Genomic DNA, 13,856 nt, shown 5'->3' on the forward strand with positions numbered 1-13,856 from the left:
TTGTTAATGCTTTTAAAAACTAATGAGTTTTTTTATATAAATAAAGTTTTTAAAGTGTGGGAAAAAAACACACTCCTCATTTATTGTTTTCTCCACTTACATTTTCCATCTTTATCAACTAGTTGCTTCTGTGAAACTTTTTTCTGGGAAAAGAAATCTAATATCCCTAACACATTCACTTTTTTTTTTCTTTCTTGTTTTAGACATGGTCTCACTGTTCAGTCCTGGCTGACCTGGAACTCACAGGTACATACCTGCCTCTGTCCTCAAGTGCTAAGATTAAAGGCCTGCACCATACGTCTCTGATTTGACACATTGACTTTTAATAACTTTATATTACAGAAATTACTCAAACTTTACTTCCTAGTAGTCCACAAAGATGACACCAGCTAAGACTCTTAGCAGTGGTGCGGAGAGTGCCTGAACTGGCCTTCTCCTGTAATCAGATTGGTGATTATTCTAATTGTCATCAGAGATACTCTATCCAGTAACTGATGGAAGCAGGTACAGAGATCCACAGCCAAGCACTTGGCTGAGCTCTGAGAGTCTTGTTGAAGAAAGGGAGGAGATATTGTACGAACTGGGGTGGGGGGGGGGGTCATAACCTGAGCTCTTGGGAGCTCATGGACTCTGGACCAACAGTTAGGGAGCCTGCATGGGACCGACCTAGGCCCATCTGTATGTGTATGTGACAGTTATGTAGCTTGGTCTGTTTGTGGGGTCCCTAGCAAGGGGACCAGTTTCTGTCCCTGGTGCATGAGCTGGCTTTTTAAAACCTACTTCCTATGGTGAGATACCTCACTCAGCCTCAATGCAGAAGGGAGGAGCTTGGTCCTGCCTCAACTTGATATGCCATACTTTGTTGATTCCCATGGGAGGCCTCACCCTTTCTGAGGAATGGATGGGGGGGGGGGTAGAAAAGAAGTAGGGAGGAGGGAATGGGAAGAGAGGAGGGAAGAAAAAAATGTGGTTGGTATGTAAAATAAATAAAATAATTTTAAAGAGTGTTTTGAATGAATGTAATGGATAGATAGACAAAATCTTTTATTCTATTAAAAAAGAAATGTAACTACTACAATAAGAGAATGAATCAGGAGGTACAAAGTTGACATTCTCACTTCAAGTAACAGCAAGGATTTTACATGAAGCTGGAGGCAGTATCCCTCCAACATGCAGCACACACTCATAGTTGGTGGTGGTGGGGGGCTGCCACGCCTAGTGGTGGAACATATCTTCCAAGAGTATGAAAAGTAGTAAACCCAAAAAACAAACATGAATTGTGAGACTGAAACAAAGAGATACTGAGACTGTAAACGAATAATTTTATGGCAAATAATATTTATAAATACAGATCATAACTGAAAATGTCACAAAATAGAAACTACATGTATCATTATTTTTTTGTGTCTTCCACAGAAATATTTTTAGAAAACCCAAAAGCCAAAGAATGCTCTAGAGTTTTTACAAGACACACAAAAATTTTGCCTTTTTAATGGGTATAAACATCTTTGTGCAGAGAAAGCAAGTCTTTCAAAACTGATTTCATAAAATTATTCATTCTGTTGTATATGTTCAATGTGTATTATGGAGCTTCATTTCTGCACATATTAATTTTAAGAAGTGCATCTGTAGAACTGATGAACTTAGAATGAAAAACGAACGCAAGAATAAGAAAGCCAAAGAGAGTCAATAACAGCACCCTGAGGTGGGTCATTTAAAAATACCAGCTTTTGCTGCTTTTCCCTTTCTCATAGATGCTCCCAACTACAGTAAGTGCAGGGTTGTCTAAAAGCAGCTTGACACTTCCAGGGTTCGAGTCCAGGAAGCATGGACCTCTGCCTGGCACACAGGAAGCTCCTCCAGCAGCTGCTGTCATGGTTTGAGGTATCTGTCTCAAAGTCTGCATCAATCCAGGCCTTGCAATGCTAGGTTTCATTGGGCAAGAGAGCAGCTTGTTCCTCCTCCGTGCCAATGATGTTCTGAGCTTTAGATCTACAGTGAGGAGAAAAAAAAAAAAAAAAAAAAAGACAGTATTGATCATCTTTAAAAAACTAAACACAGCTAGCTGTGGTGGCACACACCTTTAATCCTAGCACTCAGCAGGCAGGGGCAGGCAGATCTGTGAGTTCAAGGCCAGCCTGGTCTACAGAGCTAGTTCTAGGACCACCAGGGCTACACAAAGAAACCATCTCAAATCCCATCCCACCACAGAAAAAAAAGACAGCTAAACATTCAGTACCTACACTCCACTCAAGCACCTCCTTGGACCTAGCTGTCTGCCAATCAACAAATCTTATGTTCCCCAGAAATCTAATAGCATGAAGGGAAAAAAAAAAAAACATTCCTTTTCTCTTTCATGAGCTAGCCTGGAAAGAAGTCTGGAAAGTTGACTGTACCTTCTTCTCGTCTTTGAGTGCTCCCAGAGATAAAATAAGCCCATCGCAAGTCCCTTTAACACAACAAAATGCACTGTTAAAATAAATCCTCCAAGGCAAGTGTCTCCAAAGTGTAAGGAAATGGAAGAAACCCACACAAATCCAGGATTACTCACACTTATCAGAGCCCATAGGCCTTGCATAGCTGCTGCCCACTCGAAACCAATTTTCTCATACAGAAATCCGCCCAGCATTGGTCCCATGAAAGCACTGACCATGGAAAGAAGAATGGGTGAGTATCTAATGTTGCAAAAACTACTTTATAAAGATGTGTGACATGCCAGTCACTGGACTTCCTTAAACTAAAACAATAAAGGTTAAGAAGATAGGAGATTCTCTGGTATAAATGAGTTCTAGGCCTGGGTGTGGCCCACAGTGTGGAAGGTCGAGTTTAATCCCCAGATCCAGTGCTGAGATGGGAAAGAGAAGAAGAGAAAGAAAGAATTATGATTATTAGACAGTTATAAACGTGGGGTTACAGCTGTGAAGTTGGTGACCTATATAACAATAAAAACAGTAGCACGTGTTTAAAAGAATCTTTCTATTTTGTGGGTAGGGGTGCACGCAACAGTACCATAAGAAAGTCAGAGACCACCCTGTGGAACAGGTTCCCTTTGTCTTTCCATCTTTATGTAGGTTTGAACTCAGGTCTCCAGGCTTGGGTGGCAAGTGTTTTACCTGCTCAGCCATCTCACTGGCCCACTATTCTTTCTATTCTTAATATCTGAATCAGTTCAGTGCATAGTTACTGACTTTGTATGTATCAGATTACTACTACACAGTGCATTGTCTGATCTATTAGGAAGTATAAACAATCAAACAAGCAAGCGAGTGACTCAATAAAGGAATGCATTTTAAAAGTCTGAGATATGCTTCAGTTAAAGGACTTTTTAAGTATTGCTCAAAGCAAGGTCCATGAAGGTACTAGATTTTGGAGTCACGGGTTGTAAATTAGAAATTTTGCTCTTCCCTAGATGAGTTTTGCCTTGGACAATCTCATGTCCCTCTTTGGTGTTTCAATTTTCCATCTGTAACATGGAGAGAGCACTTTCCATCTCTCAGGTGCAAATGAATTCACTTACCCAACTGACCACATGGCGCTAGTAAGACCAGATACGAGTCCCAGAGTGCTTATTCCCTCTTCAAACCCATTTTCACTGCAGAGAAACATGGACGGATCCATCATGAAAAGGAAAACTTGTATGGAAAAATTGTGTCACAGATACATTAAGATAACCCACATACAATCTGAAGAAACTAAATATAAGAGCATTCATTTCTAAAATAAGATCTCATCTGGGCGCTAGAGATGTAGCTGAATGGTAGACTGTGAGCCTATCATGCCCAAGGCCTTGGGCTCAAACACCAGTACAAAACAAATATCAACCCTACACAAAGATCATAGGCAATTGTGCTGGGAGTGGGTGGCACACACCTGTAATCCCAGCACTCGGGAAGCAGAGACAGGCAGATCTCTGTGAGTTCGAGGTCAGCCTGGTCTACAGAGCTAGTCCAGGACAGGCTCCAAAGCCACAGAGAAACCCTGTCTCAAAAAAAAAAAAAAAATTATAGGCAACTGAAGAAAGCAGGGAGTGGGAGAGGTGCTCTTCCCCAGGGAAGAGTATACCAATTGTTTATCTAGTGCCAAATCGTCAGCCCTGAAAACATACATACACAAAACATTATACTGACTGAACTGGGTATATTTAGGATTATATATATTTATACAAAAGCATATATGCATGCAACAACAATGAAGAAAGAGAACATGAATTTGGAGAGTGTAGAGGGGTATATGGGAGTGTTTGGAGATGGTAAAGGGAGGGGTGAAATGTAAAAATTTAAAAACAAATAAATAAAATATGTAAATCAAATTTGAAGGCATTTTCATAGAATAACCTAATTTTACCACATCTATCTGTATAATAGCAAGAATCATAACTCTTTTCCATTAAATGGTAATTAAGTACATAATTAACTGAGAAATTTTTGAAATAGGATGAAGAGAACAAAGGCTACTCTAAGAAAACCGAACCAGCTCTTTGTCCTCTGAGTGTCATTGAGAAACCCCAGCACAGCCACAGACCTTAGTGTTCATGAACATGCCCATACACCAAGGAACAATGGTCAAGCGACAGATGGCTGGTCACCCTGTGCTCCTGCATGAAATCCTCCATGCACAGGGGCAACTCTGAAACTTCTCCATTTGGTTCTGGACTACTAAAACTACACACACACACACACACACACACACACACACACACCACCTGAGACATATAAGAAGCCAAGCATCTCCCTGTAACCTTTTCTACCTTTTAGTATATGAATGTCACTATGTTATTTTCAGTGTGGTTCCACTATTACTTATGTGATTTATGTCACAATATTTATATACCATGAGATCATAAAGATTTACTATTGGGCAAATATCCAACATCCTATGGATCTGAACAAGTGAGGTCAGACTGATTGCCTATCTCCCATTCCCCACCCCTTCCCACCCCACCCCACTCCACACCTACTACCACGCCCATCACTGTGGAGCTTATCAAACAACTGAGAAACTTACTGTGCACAACTGAGTACCTCTGGGAAAGTTGGGATGATACTCATTCCAGCAGAGACGCCATTTACCACTAACACCAGAACCATGAGCCACAGCTGGCTGCAGAGGAAGTGTGGAGGGAATGAAGGCATTAGTATTTTAAAAGACACAAACTTAAAACCAGGAGGGCAGGATGGCAGAGAAGTTAGCTTCATGGATAGTTGACTTCTTTTCCTTCTATTTCCATCTTGTCCCATTCCACTCAGAGAGAGCTCCTGTTAGCACCTTCCACCTCTGCAGCAAAAGCATCTCTTGGGTCGTCTACAGTCACTTCTGCTCCCATGTTTCACACATATGTGTTTAGTCATACATATTACACATCTGCAACCAGCCGGCCCTCCCGCCAAAACAAAATCATACTATTACACATCTGCAACCATAATTAAATTCTCTCAACATCAGTGCTGCTGTTCATGTAATCATTTCATCCTGAAATTCAATTAAACAATGACAAGGAGGGGGGGGAGCAAAAGAAGAGACTAGAATCTGACAGATATTCTATGTTGGGTTCCAACTAAGTGCCTGTCAGACATTATGCATGTAATTCTTTTTTGTTGTTGTTTTTGTACCAGGCTCGCCTTGAACTCACAGAGATGTGCCTGCCTCTGCCTCCCGAGTGCTGGGATTAAAGGCATGCACCACCACTGCCTGGCTCACTTTGTTTCAATAAATAAATTATAGTAAATAAGCTCTAATGAGCAACTACGACACGCTAAGGATGACCCAGAAACAATAAAAGACTTGGTCGCCTTCTCAATAAATGAGAAGAAAGAATCAGAAAAACACAATTGTATTCTCTAAGTATCAAGTAAAGGTTATCATCAATAAATGCTATTTTGAAAATAATTCCAAACAACTGTGCAGTTGAAACACAGGAGAAGACATGGTAATGTGGTGCAAACCTATAATCCTAGCACTTGAGAGGTAGAGTCAGGAGGATTGTGAGTTCAAAGCTAGCCTCAGATAACAGAACAAAACAAAACAAAACAAAACAAAAAAACCTTATAGATGAGAATCAATGTTTTTCTCACTTGATAAAGATTTCATGTGTTAAGATTTGTAAACTACTCTGAGCTTCTAGTGAATAAAGCGTTGTCAGTGACACAAACAGTTCAATACAATCCTAAGTCAATGTCAACGTTTAAATAGCAATGCTTGCAGTACTAAGCCACTTTTAAAAAATCAAATAATTACTAGTACTATTTCTCCAAAAATATAGAACAAGACACGTTACCTTTTAATGTGCAAAATGGGGACAGGTCCTAAGAGCATGTAGCACCCAGCTGTGATTAAGTTTCCAAAAACCAGAAACCATTTCCTGAGATTCTGGTAAAGAGAAAGAGTTCAAAGCTTAAACCAAAGGACCCTCTGTAATCAAACAATATAAAAAAAAAATCATTAGAGTAATGGCATCCAAAAATCCAAATACACTGAAGCAAATGAGACTTTACATTTAAGAGAGAACAGGCAGATGAAAAACGTAAAGGCAAGGAGGATATTTTGCAAGATCATAGGATGAGCAAAGAAGTTCCCCGGGAAGGGGGTACATTACAGAATCTTGGCACATCATGAACTATTCCAAACATGTAAGAATTTAAAAAGCAGTCACCCCAAGGATCTTGCTAATGTGTCATAATACCTAGGCAAAACACATTATTTAAAAATATCTACTGCAGAGTGAATGAACAACTATCCCTCCCACAACCCCCAGATTCTTATGCTATTCTAGTGCCTAATCTGTTGGTACATGGAGGTCAGCTTTGGGGAGGTGATGTGGTAGTGAAGGAGGAACCCTCATGACTGGGATCCACACCCTCACAGGAGAAGTCACTGAGAGCATTTCCCATTCTTCCATGTGGCGTTGCTGTGAGTCAGAAGTGGCCCTCAACACCGAGCAGAACTCTGGATCTTACAGAACTGTGAGAACTAAGGATCCCTTGTTTATGTGTGCTCTGGGTCTTTGATATTTTGTTATGGAAGTCTAAACAGTCTAAGATGGTGTCTAATAAAATTATCCCTTCTAAACTGCTTGATTCAGGCTATGTTCTTCTTTTTAAAGGAAGGAGCAAGGTCTTGCTATATAGCCTGGCTGGTATTGAACTAATAATGATGTCTTAGCCTTCCAGGTGCTAGGGTGATTAACATTTGCCACCATATATACCTGGCTTAAGATTATGTCTTAACACTTAGCTCCAAATATTGTTTAAGATTTTAGCTATTTGGGGTCTGGAGATGGCTCAGTGGTTATGACTTCTCTCAATATTGTCCCAAGTCAAAAATCACTGTTTTAAATACTAACACTTACAATACTAGAGCCATACTAGTCCTCTTCTAAGGGCCCAAGTTTGGTTCCCAGCACCTGTGTCAGGTGGCTCACAAACACTAGAAATCCAGGTCCAGGAGATCCAATGCGGTCTTCTGATCTCTGAGGTCACCCATATACGTGTAGCATACATGTACACAGACACTTAAGCATGCACACAAACAAAAATGAAGGTAAATCTTTAAAAAAGAGAAACCATTAGCTTTTTGGGTTACTAAGTGATTCCCCTATAACATATACATCTTATGAATATATATGCAAAGCTAATGAAAGAAAAACACAAAATCTAAGCACTAAAGCTACAGAAGCAGCCATGGAAATGTGAGGTCTGGTTAATGTGCCTTTTCTGCATATCAGTCATGCAGACTGAATGGGTTAGGCCAAACTGAAGGAGAGAAGAAGAGATTCACTTCAAGATGGGTATGGAATGGTTGATGCACAGTTGCAGGGCCATTCTTTCATACCTACTTTCTAAGTCAGTTTCCCTCCATCAGTTTATAATCTGATCAAGTCCAATAACTCTGCCCTTGTTATTAGTATCAGGGTTTCTGTTTTATGTTTTGTCTGGGTCGTTAAGGAAGCTTTTTTTTTTTTTTTTGGTATGTGGAGCTGAGGATTGAACCCAGGACCTTGCGCTTGCTAGGCAAGCACTCTACCACTGAGCTAAATCCTCAACCCTGTTAAGGAAGCTTTTAAAAGGTATAATACAAACTAGGCTTGTCATATCAACAATAGACCGTGATCCTGACTCTGGGAAGATTGAGCAAGGGGACTGAGTTCCATATCAGCCTGGGCTGTATAGTGAGGTTTAGTCTTAAAAAAAAAAAAAAAAAAAAAAAATCCCATGGTGCAACAGTTTCCATCAGATTTAGCATTAGACTCTTCATATGAAATACTAAACTTGAGTCTGCTGAGAGAATGGCTGAGGCCAACTGAAATTGTCCCCTTTAAGCAAGGGACCTTTAGAATTCTGGAGAAGAGGCTACAGATCTATAAACATGCAAAAGCAACTCAAATATATGTCAGGATACATACAGGCATCCTGTCACTGAGGAGACCAAACAGCGGTGATGAAATGGTGTAGGACAGAGCTAGACCCAGGAAGACCAGTCCCACGTATCCAGCTGGCAAATTGAACTGGAAAAGAGATCCTGTGTTAGAGCAGCATGTGAAGTCTCTCTTTAAAATAAACACACCCATTTCCATCTCTCTCTTCCTCAGCTCTATTTACAGGAGTCTATCAGTTGCACCTAAGTATCTGTATTATTCAGCTGTCCATAGCTGTGACTAAGACACCTGAAAGAACGATATAAAGGGGTAGATTATTTATTTTATTTCGTGGTTTCAGAGCATCATGGTAGGTGTTATTGATTTGTTGACATTATTTTGTGAGCATGAGAAAATACGAGACACAATGGAACCCACTATAAGAGTTTTTATTAGGGAAGGGAAAGGGTTGAAGTGGGTAGGCCTATCGAAAAGAAAGGTGTGTGTGTGTGTGTGTGTGTGTGTGTGTGTGTGTGTGTGTGAGAGAGAGAGAGAGAGAGAGAGAGAGAGAGAGAGAGAGAGAGAGAGAGAGAGATTCGTGCTACCTCTGGTGAGAGGGAGGAAGAGCAGGGAGCCGGTAGAGCCTGCTTTTATAGGTCAACTTGCGCTTGCATATATGAGCTTATGTAGCTATGCCATGCATGCTCATAGATTATGTGATCACAATGCATGCAGATTCTGTGACCAAGCTGTACATGGATTATGTAGGATGTAAGCCTGACTCCAGAAGTGGCTAAGAGAAATAACAGTAGGGAGGGTGTGGGAGAGCAGAGAGCATATAGGATAACAGTCAGGAAGCAGAGAGAGGATGCCTGTGTTAACTGGCTTTCCCCATTCCTCCCTTTTTTTAATCCAGCCCCAGCCTCTGGGATGGTACTGCCCACAGTCAGGGCATTCCCAGCTTAGTCAGTGCTGTCTGGAAATAACCTCAAGTCTTACCCAGAAATACACTTTTCCCATTTCCCAGGCACTTTTCCATCCAATCAAGTTGACTTTCAAGACTAGCTTTCATCACATTCCTCTTAACTTTGTCTTACTTTGTACCAGGAATGGGTAAATACTATTTTTTCTAAGAGGGGTGGAAAGTTCCAACCATTTATTAGACATCCTAGAAGTTTGATATTGTAGCATTTGATAGTAAACATATAATTTGATTTCTACACATTGCATTTTCATATATAGTGTTTCACAAATTTTATGTATACAAAGATTCATACACAGAGCTTGTTAAGTGATGTTCTTGGATCTTAGCCCCAGGTTTGGTTTTGGTGGGGTGAGGCATGCAGGAGGGTGGTGTGTCACAGGGAAAAGCAAATTATCTAACATGAATTCAACATGTATGTTTCAGCAATGGAGACTCTTGGTTCCCTTCTCCTATTCTGTAGTATAGAACATAGTCATCATATTGTAACAAATACCTAAAAGGTAAGTGGACCCAGAGGGCATTGGGGAGAGAAGGCTATCTCACATCAAAAGACATAATTAGTACTCTTAATGCCTCACTACAACTTACACAAGAAGAGAAAATGTGTTGTAGTTAAGCAACATGGGAGATGCCCTCATAGACCTGGATTGACATGAGCAAGGTCTTGGGTAGGAGGAGACATTAGAGGAAGAGTCTCTCTTTCTTCCTAGTGGATCAGACCCCCAGATCCCAGAGTCACACCCCTAGCTCAAAGGAATATCACTGAGGGAAGACACAGTCACCAGAGAACACAGCTGCCTGTCTACCTCCTTCTCACAGCTGAAGGTCTTTCCCTAAAGGAAGAGCCCAAGGGCACCATAATCATGGCCGCCAGTACAAAGCCGTGCTCCAGCAGGCTGCTTACCTTCTCCAAGATGAAGAGAGAGAGGATGGGCTCCAGGAAGCCGAAGCAGGAGCTGAGGGAGATGATGACGAAGGATATGAGACTGACCTTGGGTAATGAGACAAGTTTCCAGAAGGAGTGTTCACCTGGCTCCGACTCTGGGGTTAAAGATAAAAACAGAAATACAAGTTTGCAATCCTTATCTCTTAGCTTTATCATTTAACTTACTTTAAGAGGCAAAGCTGATAAGACTATCTGCTAGTAGAAATAGCTGCACCTCTGAATTGTCTGGAATTCAATATTATCATCTACCCTAAGCCTCTTCAACTTCAGAACCCACAATTGATTTCATTGAAAGGATTGACTCTTATCCTGGCATGGTGGTGTATGCCTGGCATCTCAGCACTTGTAGGGTAGGAGGGTCAGGAACTCAAGGTCATCCTGGGCTATACAGTGTGAAATTGTCCTGGGCTACATAAGACTCGTCTCAAAAAACAAACAGCAAAATCCCCAATTTAAAAAAAAACAAGCCTTAGGTTTACAAATACAAAGAGAAGCAACTGGAATCAGGGTATGCAGGGAAGTTTTTAAGTTACAATCTGGAAGGAAGGTCATCTGGATAGGACAGTGGGAGGATACACCAGCAGAAAAAGAGCCATCCAAGCTTCACCAAGTCTGTGTGTGTGTGTGTGTGTGTGTGTGTGTGTGTGTGTGTGTGTGTGTGTATGTGTGTGTATGTATGTGTATGTGTGTGTGTGTCTGTGTATGTGTGTGTGTGTATGTAGTGTGTGCATATGTGTGTGTGTGTGTGTGTGTGTGTGTGCTTAAGGAGGGACTCACCTTTGTTTTGTAAAACAAGACCCAGTTGTTTTTCTGAGGTCAAAATAAACGCTACATCAAGGGACTGAAAGGATGAGTTACTGAATCTTGTGTGCACCGCCTTTATCATTTAAGATCAGTACTCTCATTCTCCTAAGAGTCAGTAATCCCTGTTCATGCCTAGCTGAACAGCAGGCATGGCTACCTGCAGCCTCTGGTCATAGTGACTGCTTTATTCTCTCTTTAGGACGTTTTCAACACTGACCTCGGGTCCTGGGAACACCAGGAACTGCTCTAAACCATATAGCCATTTCTCTGGCTCCCCAGGCATATTATTTAAGAAAAGGTCATTGTGGAAAAGGATGCAGTGACTGTGTGGCCCTTAAAATACGCTAAGGAGTCTGAGACATCACTGGGGATTCCACAAAGAGTACAGCTCAGACACTTGGCATAGAGTCCTGTCACCTGCATTTCAGGAGCTTAGTTAGAATCGGTTACTGTGATCCTGTGCAGAGACAACACTGGATGTGAACACGGAACTTCACTGAGGGTCGGGATCAGACCTACAGACCCTCATTTTGCCCATAGCAGGCCTTCATCATTATCATTCACGGCGACCATGCATATGCAAAGTCCCAAAATTCAAAGTGTTAACATTGGGATCCGCCCCTTAGAGACCCGCCCAGTGTCAGGATGTGAAGTCCCCTTTAAAAATAAAACTGTCCCTCCCTCCCTTTCTCCCCTCCTCCCCATTCCCATGAAGTGTGCACCCTTGACTCCTCACCCCCCACCCCTCTTTCCTTATCTTTCTCAACTCTCTGTTATAATAAACTTATTTCCACGTGGAAGCATTGCCTGTGGTATGAGTGACTACCTCTGCATCTGCCCTGTGTGTTTCCCTGTATGCAGCCAGCCAGGGTCCCCCTCAGGCAATATTATAACACAAAGAGTGTACAAACTTATGCTATTTTTGGTAATATTCTCAAGAATTTTTCAGAATACGGAGATGAAATCAAGACTATCAGCCTGTTACTCAAAAGCACAACCCTAAATTCAACTCTTAAATTGCACCGTGTATTTCAACTTAGAGCAAGAACAAGTGCCACCTTGTGGCACAACGAGATATTGCCAGCAGGAAGTCAACCAGGCGTGGATTTTGAACTGTATTAAATTTGAATTGAAAATTACAGAAGATGGGCCGGGGAGATGGCTCAACAAGAAGAGGATTTCTCTTCCAGAGAACCAGAGTTCAGTTTCCAGTACCCACATATGGTGTCTCACAATCACTTATAGCTCTAGCTCCAGGAGATCCAATGCCTCTGGTCTCTGTGGGCATCTGTACTCACACACACGTACTAACACCCACACACATAATTCAAAATGACGATAATAATAACAGTGTGACGCATGCCATTAATCCCAGCACTATAAAAGTAGAGGCGGTCAGATCTCTGAGTTAGAGGCAAGCTTGGTCTACAGAGAGAGTTCCAGGATAGCCAGGGACACACAGACACACAGACACACAGACACACACACACACACACACACACACACACACACACACACACACGCACACGTCTTGAAAACCAAAAAAGTCGGGCAGGAGAGATGGCTCAGAGGTTGAGAGCACTGACAGCTCTTCCAGAGGTCCTGAGTTCAATTCCCAGCAACCACATGGTGGCTCACAACCACCTGTAATGAGATCTGGTGCCCTCTTCTGGCCTGCAGTCAAACATGCTGTATCTTAAAAAAAAGAAAGAAAAAGAAAACCAAAAAAGTTAAAAAGCAACAACTAATAAAAATTAGAATAATTTTTAACTATAAAAGATTTTAGTTTTAGTCTATTACATTTCTTGTGCATACAAAAAGTATTATCTGCCGGGTAGTGGTGGTGCACATCATTAATCCCAGCAATTAGGAGGCAGAGGCAGGAGGACCTCTGTGAGTTTGAGGCCAGCCTGGTCTACAGAGCAAGTTCTAGCTCAAAAAAAGCATCATCTGTTAACAGTATATTGCTCAGTGGTTAAGAACACTGGCTGCTCTTGCAGAAGACATGGGTTCAGTTCCCAGCAGCCACATGGCAGCTCACATCCATCTCTAACTCCACTTTTGGGGGATATGATGCCCTCTTTCTGACCTCTGTGGGCACTGGTAGGAGATATGTATTTAGGGGTTCCCTGCAGGTGTCATATAGGGAAGCTTGTAGCACGATTCTCTAAAGGGTCTTATTAATAAAAACAAACCCGGAGCCAGGTATTGGAGTAAACGCTGGAAGATCAGAGAAGCAGAAGAAGCCACCTCACCTCGCCAATTCCTCAGCTGATTCTCTTTCCTCAGACTGGAAGCCTCTGAGTCCTCATCCAGAATGGATCTCAGCTGAACTGCTGCTCAAAAGCCTGAAAGCTTAACCAGCTCTAGTTTCTGGTCCTCACGCCTTAAATACCTTTCTGCTTCCTGCCATCACTTCTTGGGATTAAAGGTGTGTGTCACCATGCCTGGCTGTTTCCAGTGTGGCCTTGAATTCACAGAGATACAGGTGGATCTCTGCCCCTGGAATGCTAGGATTAAAGGCGTGTGTGTCCACATTTTCTGGCCTCTGTATCTAGTGGCTGTTCTGTTATCTGACCCCAAATAAGTTTATTAGGGTGCACAATATTTTGGGGAACACAATACCACCTCAGAAGCTCACCACATGATGAGAGAAGAATGAAAACCCACTGCAGACTGGTTTTAACAACCTGGATCAGACTTCAGAGTCCAATAACAAGCAGTTTATTCACAATGTGTTTAAGCCCAGCGTCATTCGGAAAAAAGTTTCC

General features: G+C 41.8%; 1 protein-coding gene across 6 annotated transcripts in view; it reads right to left on the minus strand.

Annotated features, from left to right (window-relative positions):
• Positions 1-1,381: 1,381 nt before the first annotated feature.
• The window catches only part of LOC118570398 (MFS-type transporter SLC18B1), a 32,215-nt gene continuing 19,740 nt past the window's right edge, over positions 1,382-13,856 (minus strand). For 3 of the 6 annotated variants that reach the window (XM_036168843.1, XM_036168848.1, XM_036168849.1), the window contains 6 exons: positions 10,240-10,376; positions 8,399-8,500; positions 6,275-6,366; positions 5,005-5,100; positions 3,518-3,592; positions 2,184-2,645 (listed from right to left, as the gene is read on the minus strand). In XM_036168843.1, coding sequence (XP_036024736.1) covers positions 2,294-2,645; positions 3,518-3,592; positions 5,005-5,100; positions 6,275-6,366; positions 8,399-8,500; positions 10,240-10,376 — 854 coding nt within the window. In that variant the 3' untranslated portion in view covers positions 2,184-2,293. Of the gene's footprint in view, positions 1,993-2,183; positions 2,646-3,517; positions 3,593-5,004; positions 5,101-6,274; positions 6,367-8,398; positions 8,501-10,239; positions 10,377-13,856 lie in introns of those variants that run through there. The other 3 variants (XM_036168847.1, XM_036168844.1, XM_036168845.1) reach the window with 3 other exon arrangements.

This window comes from Onychomys torridus, chromosome 19 (genome assembly GCF_903995425.1).
Source record: "Onychomys torridus chromosome 19, mOncTor1.1, whole genome shotgun sequence".
Taxonomy (NCBI): domain Eukaryota; kingdom Metazoa; phylum Chordata; class Mammalia; order Rodentia; family Cricetidae; genus Onychomys; species Onychomys torridus.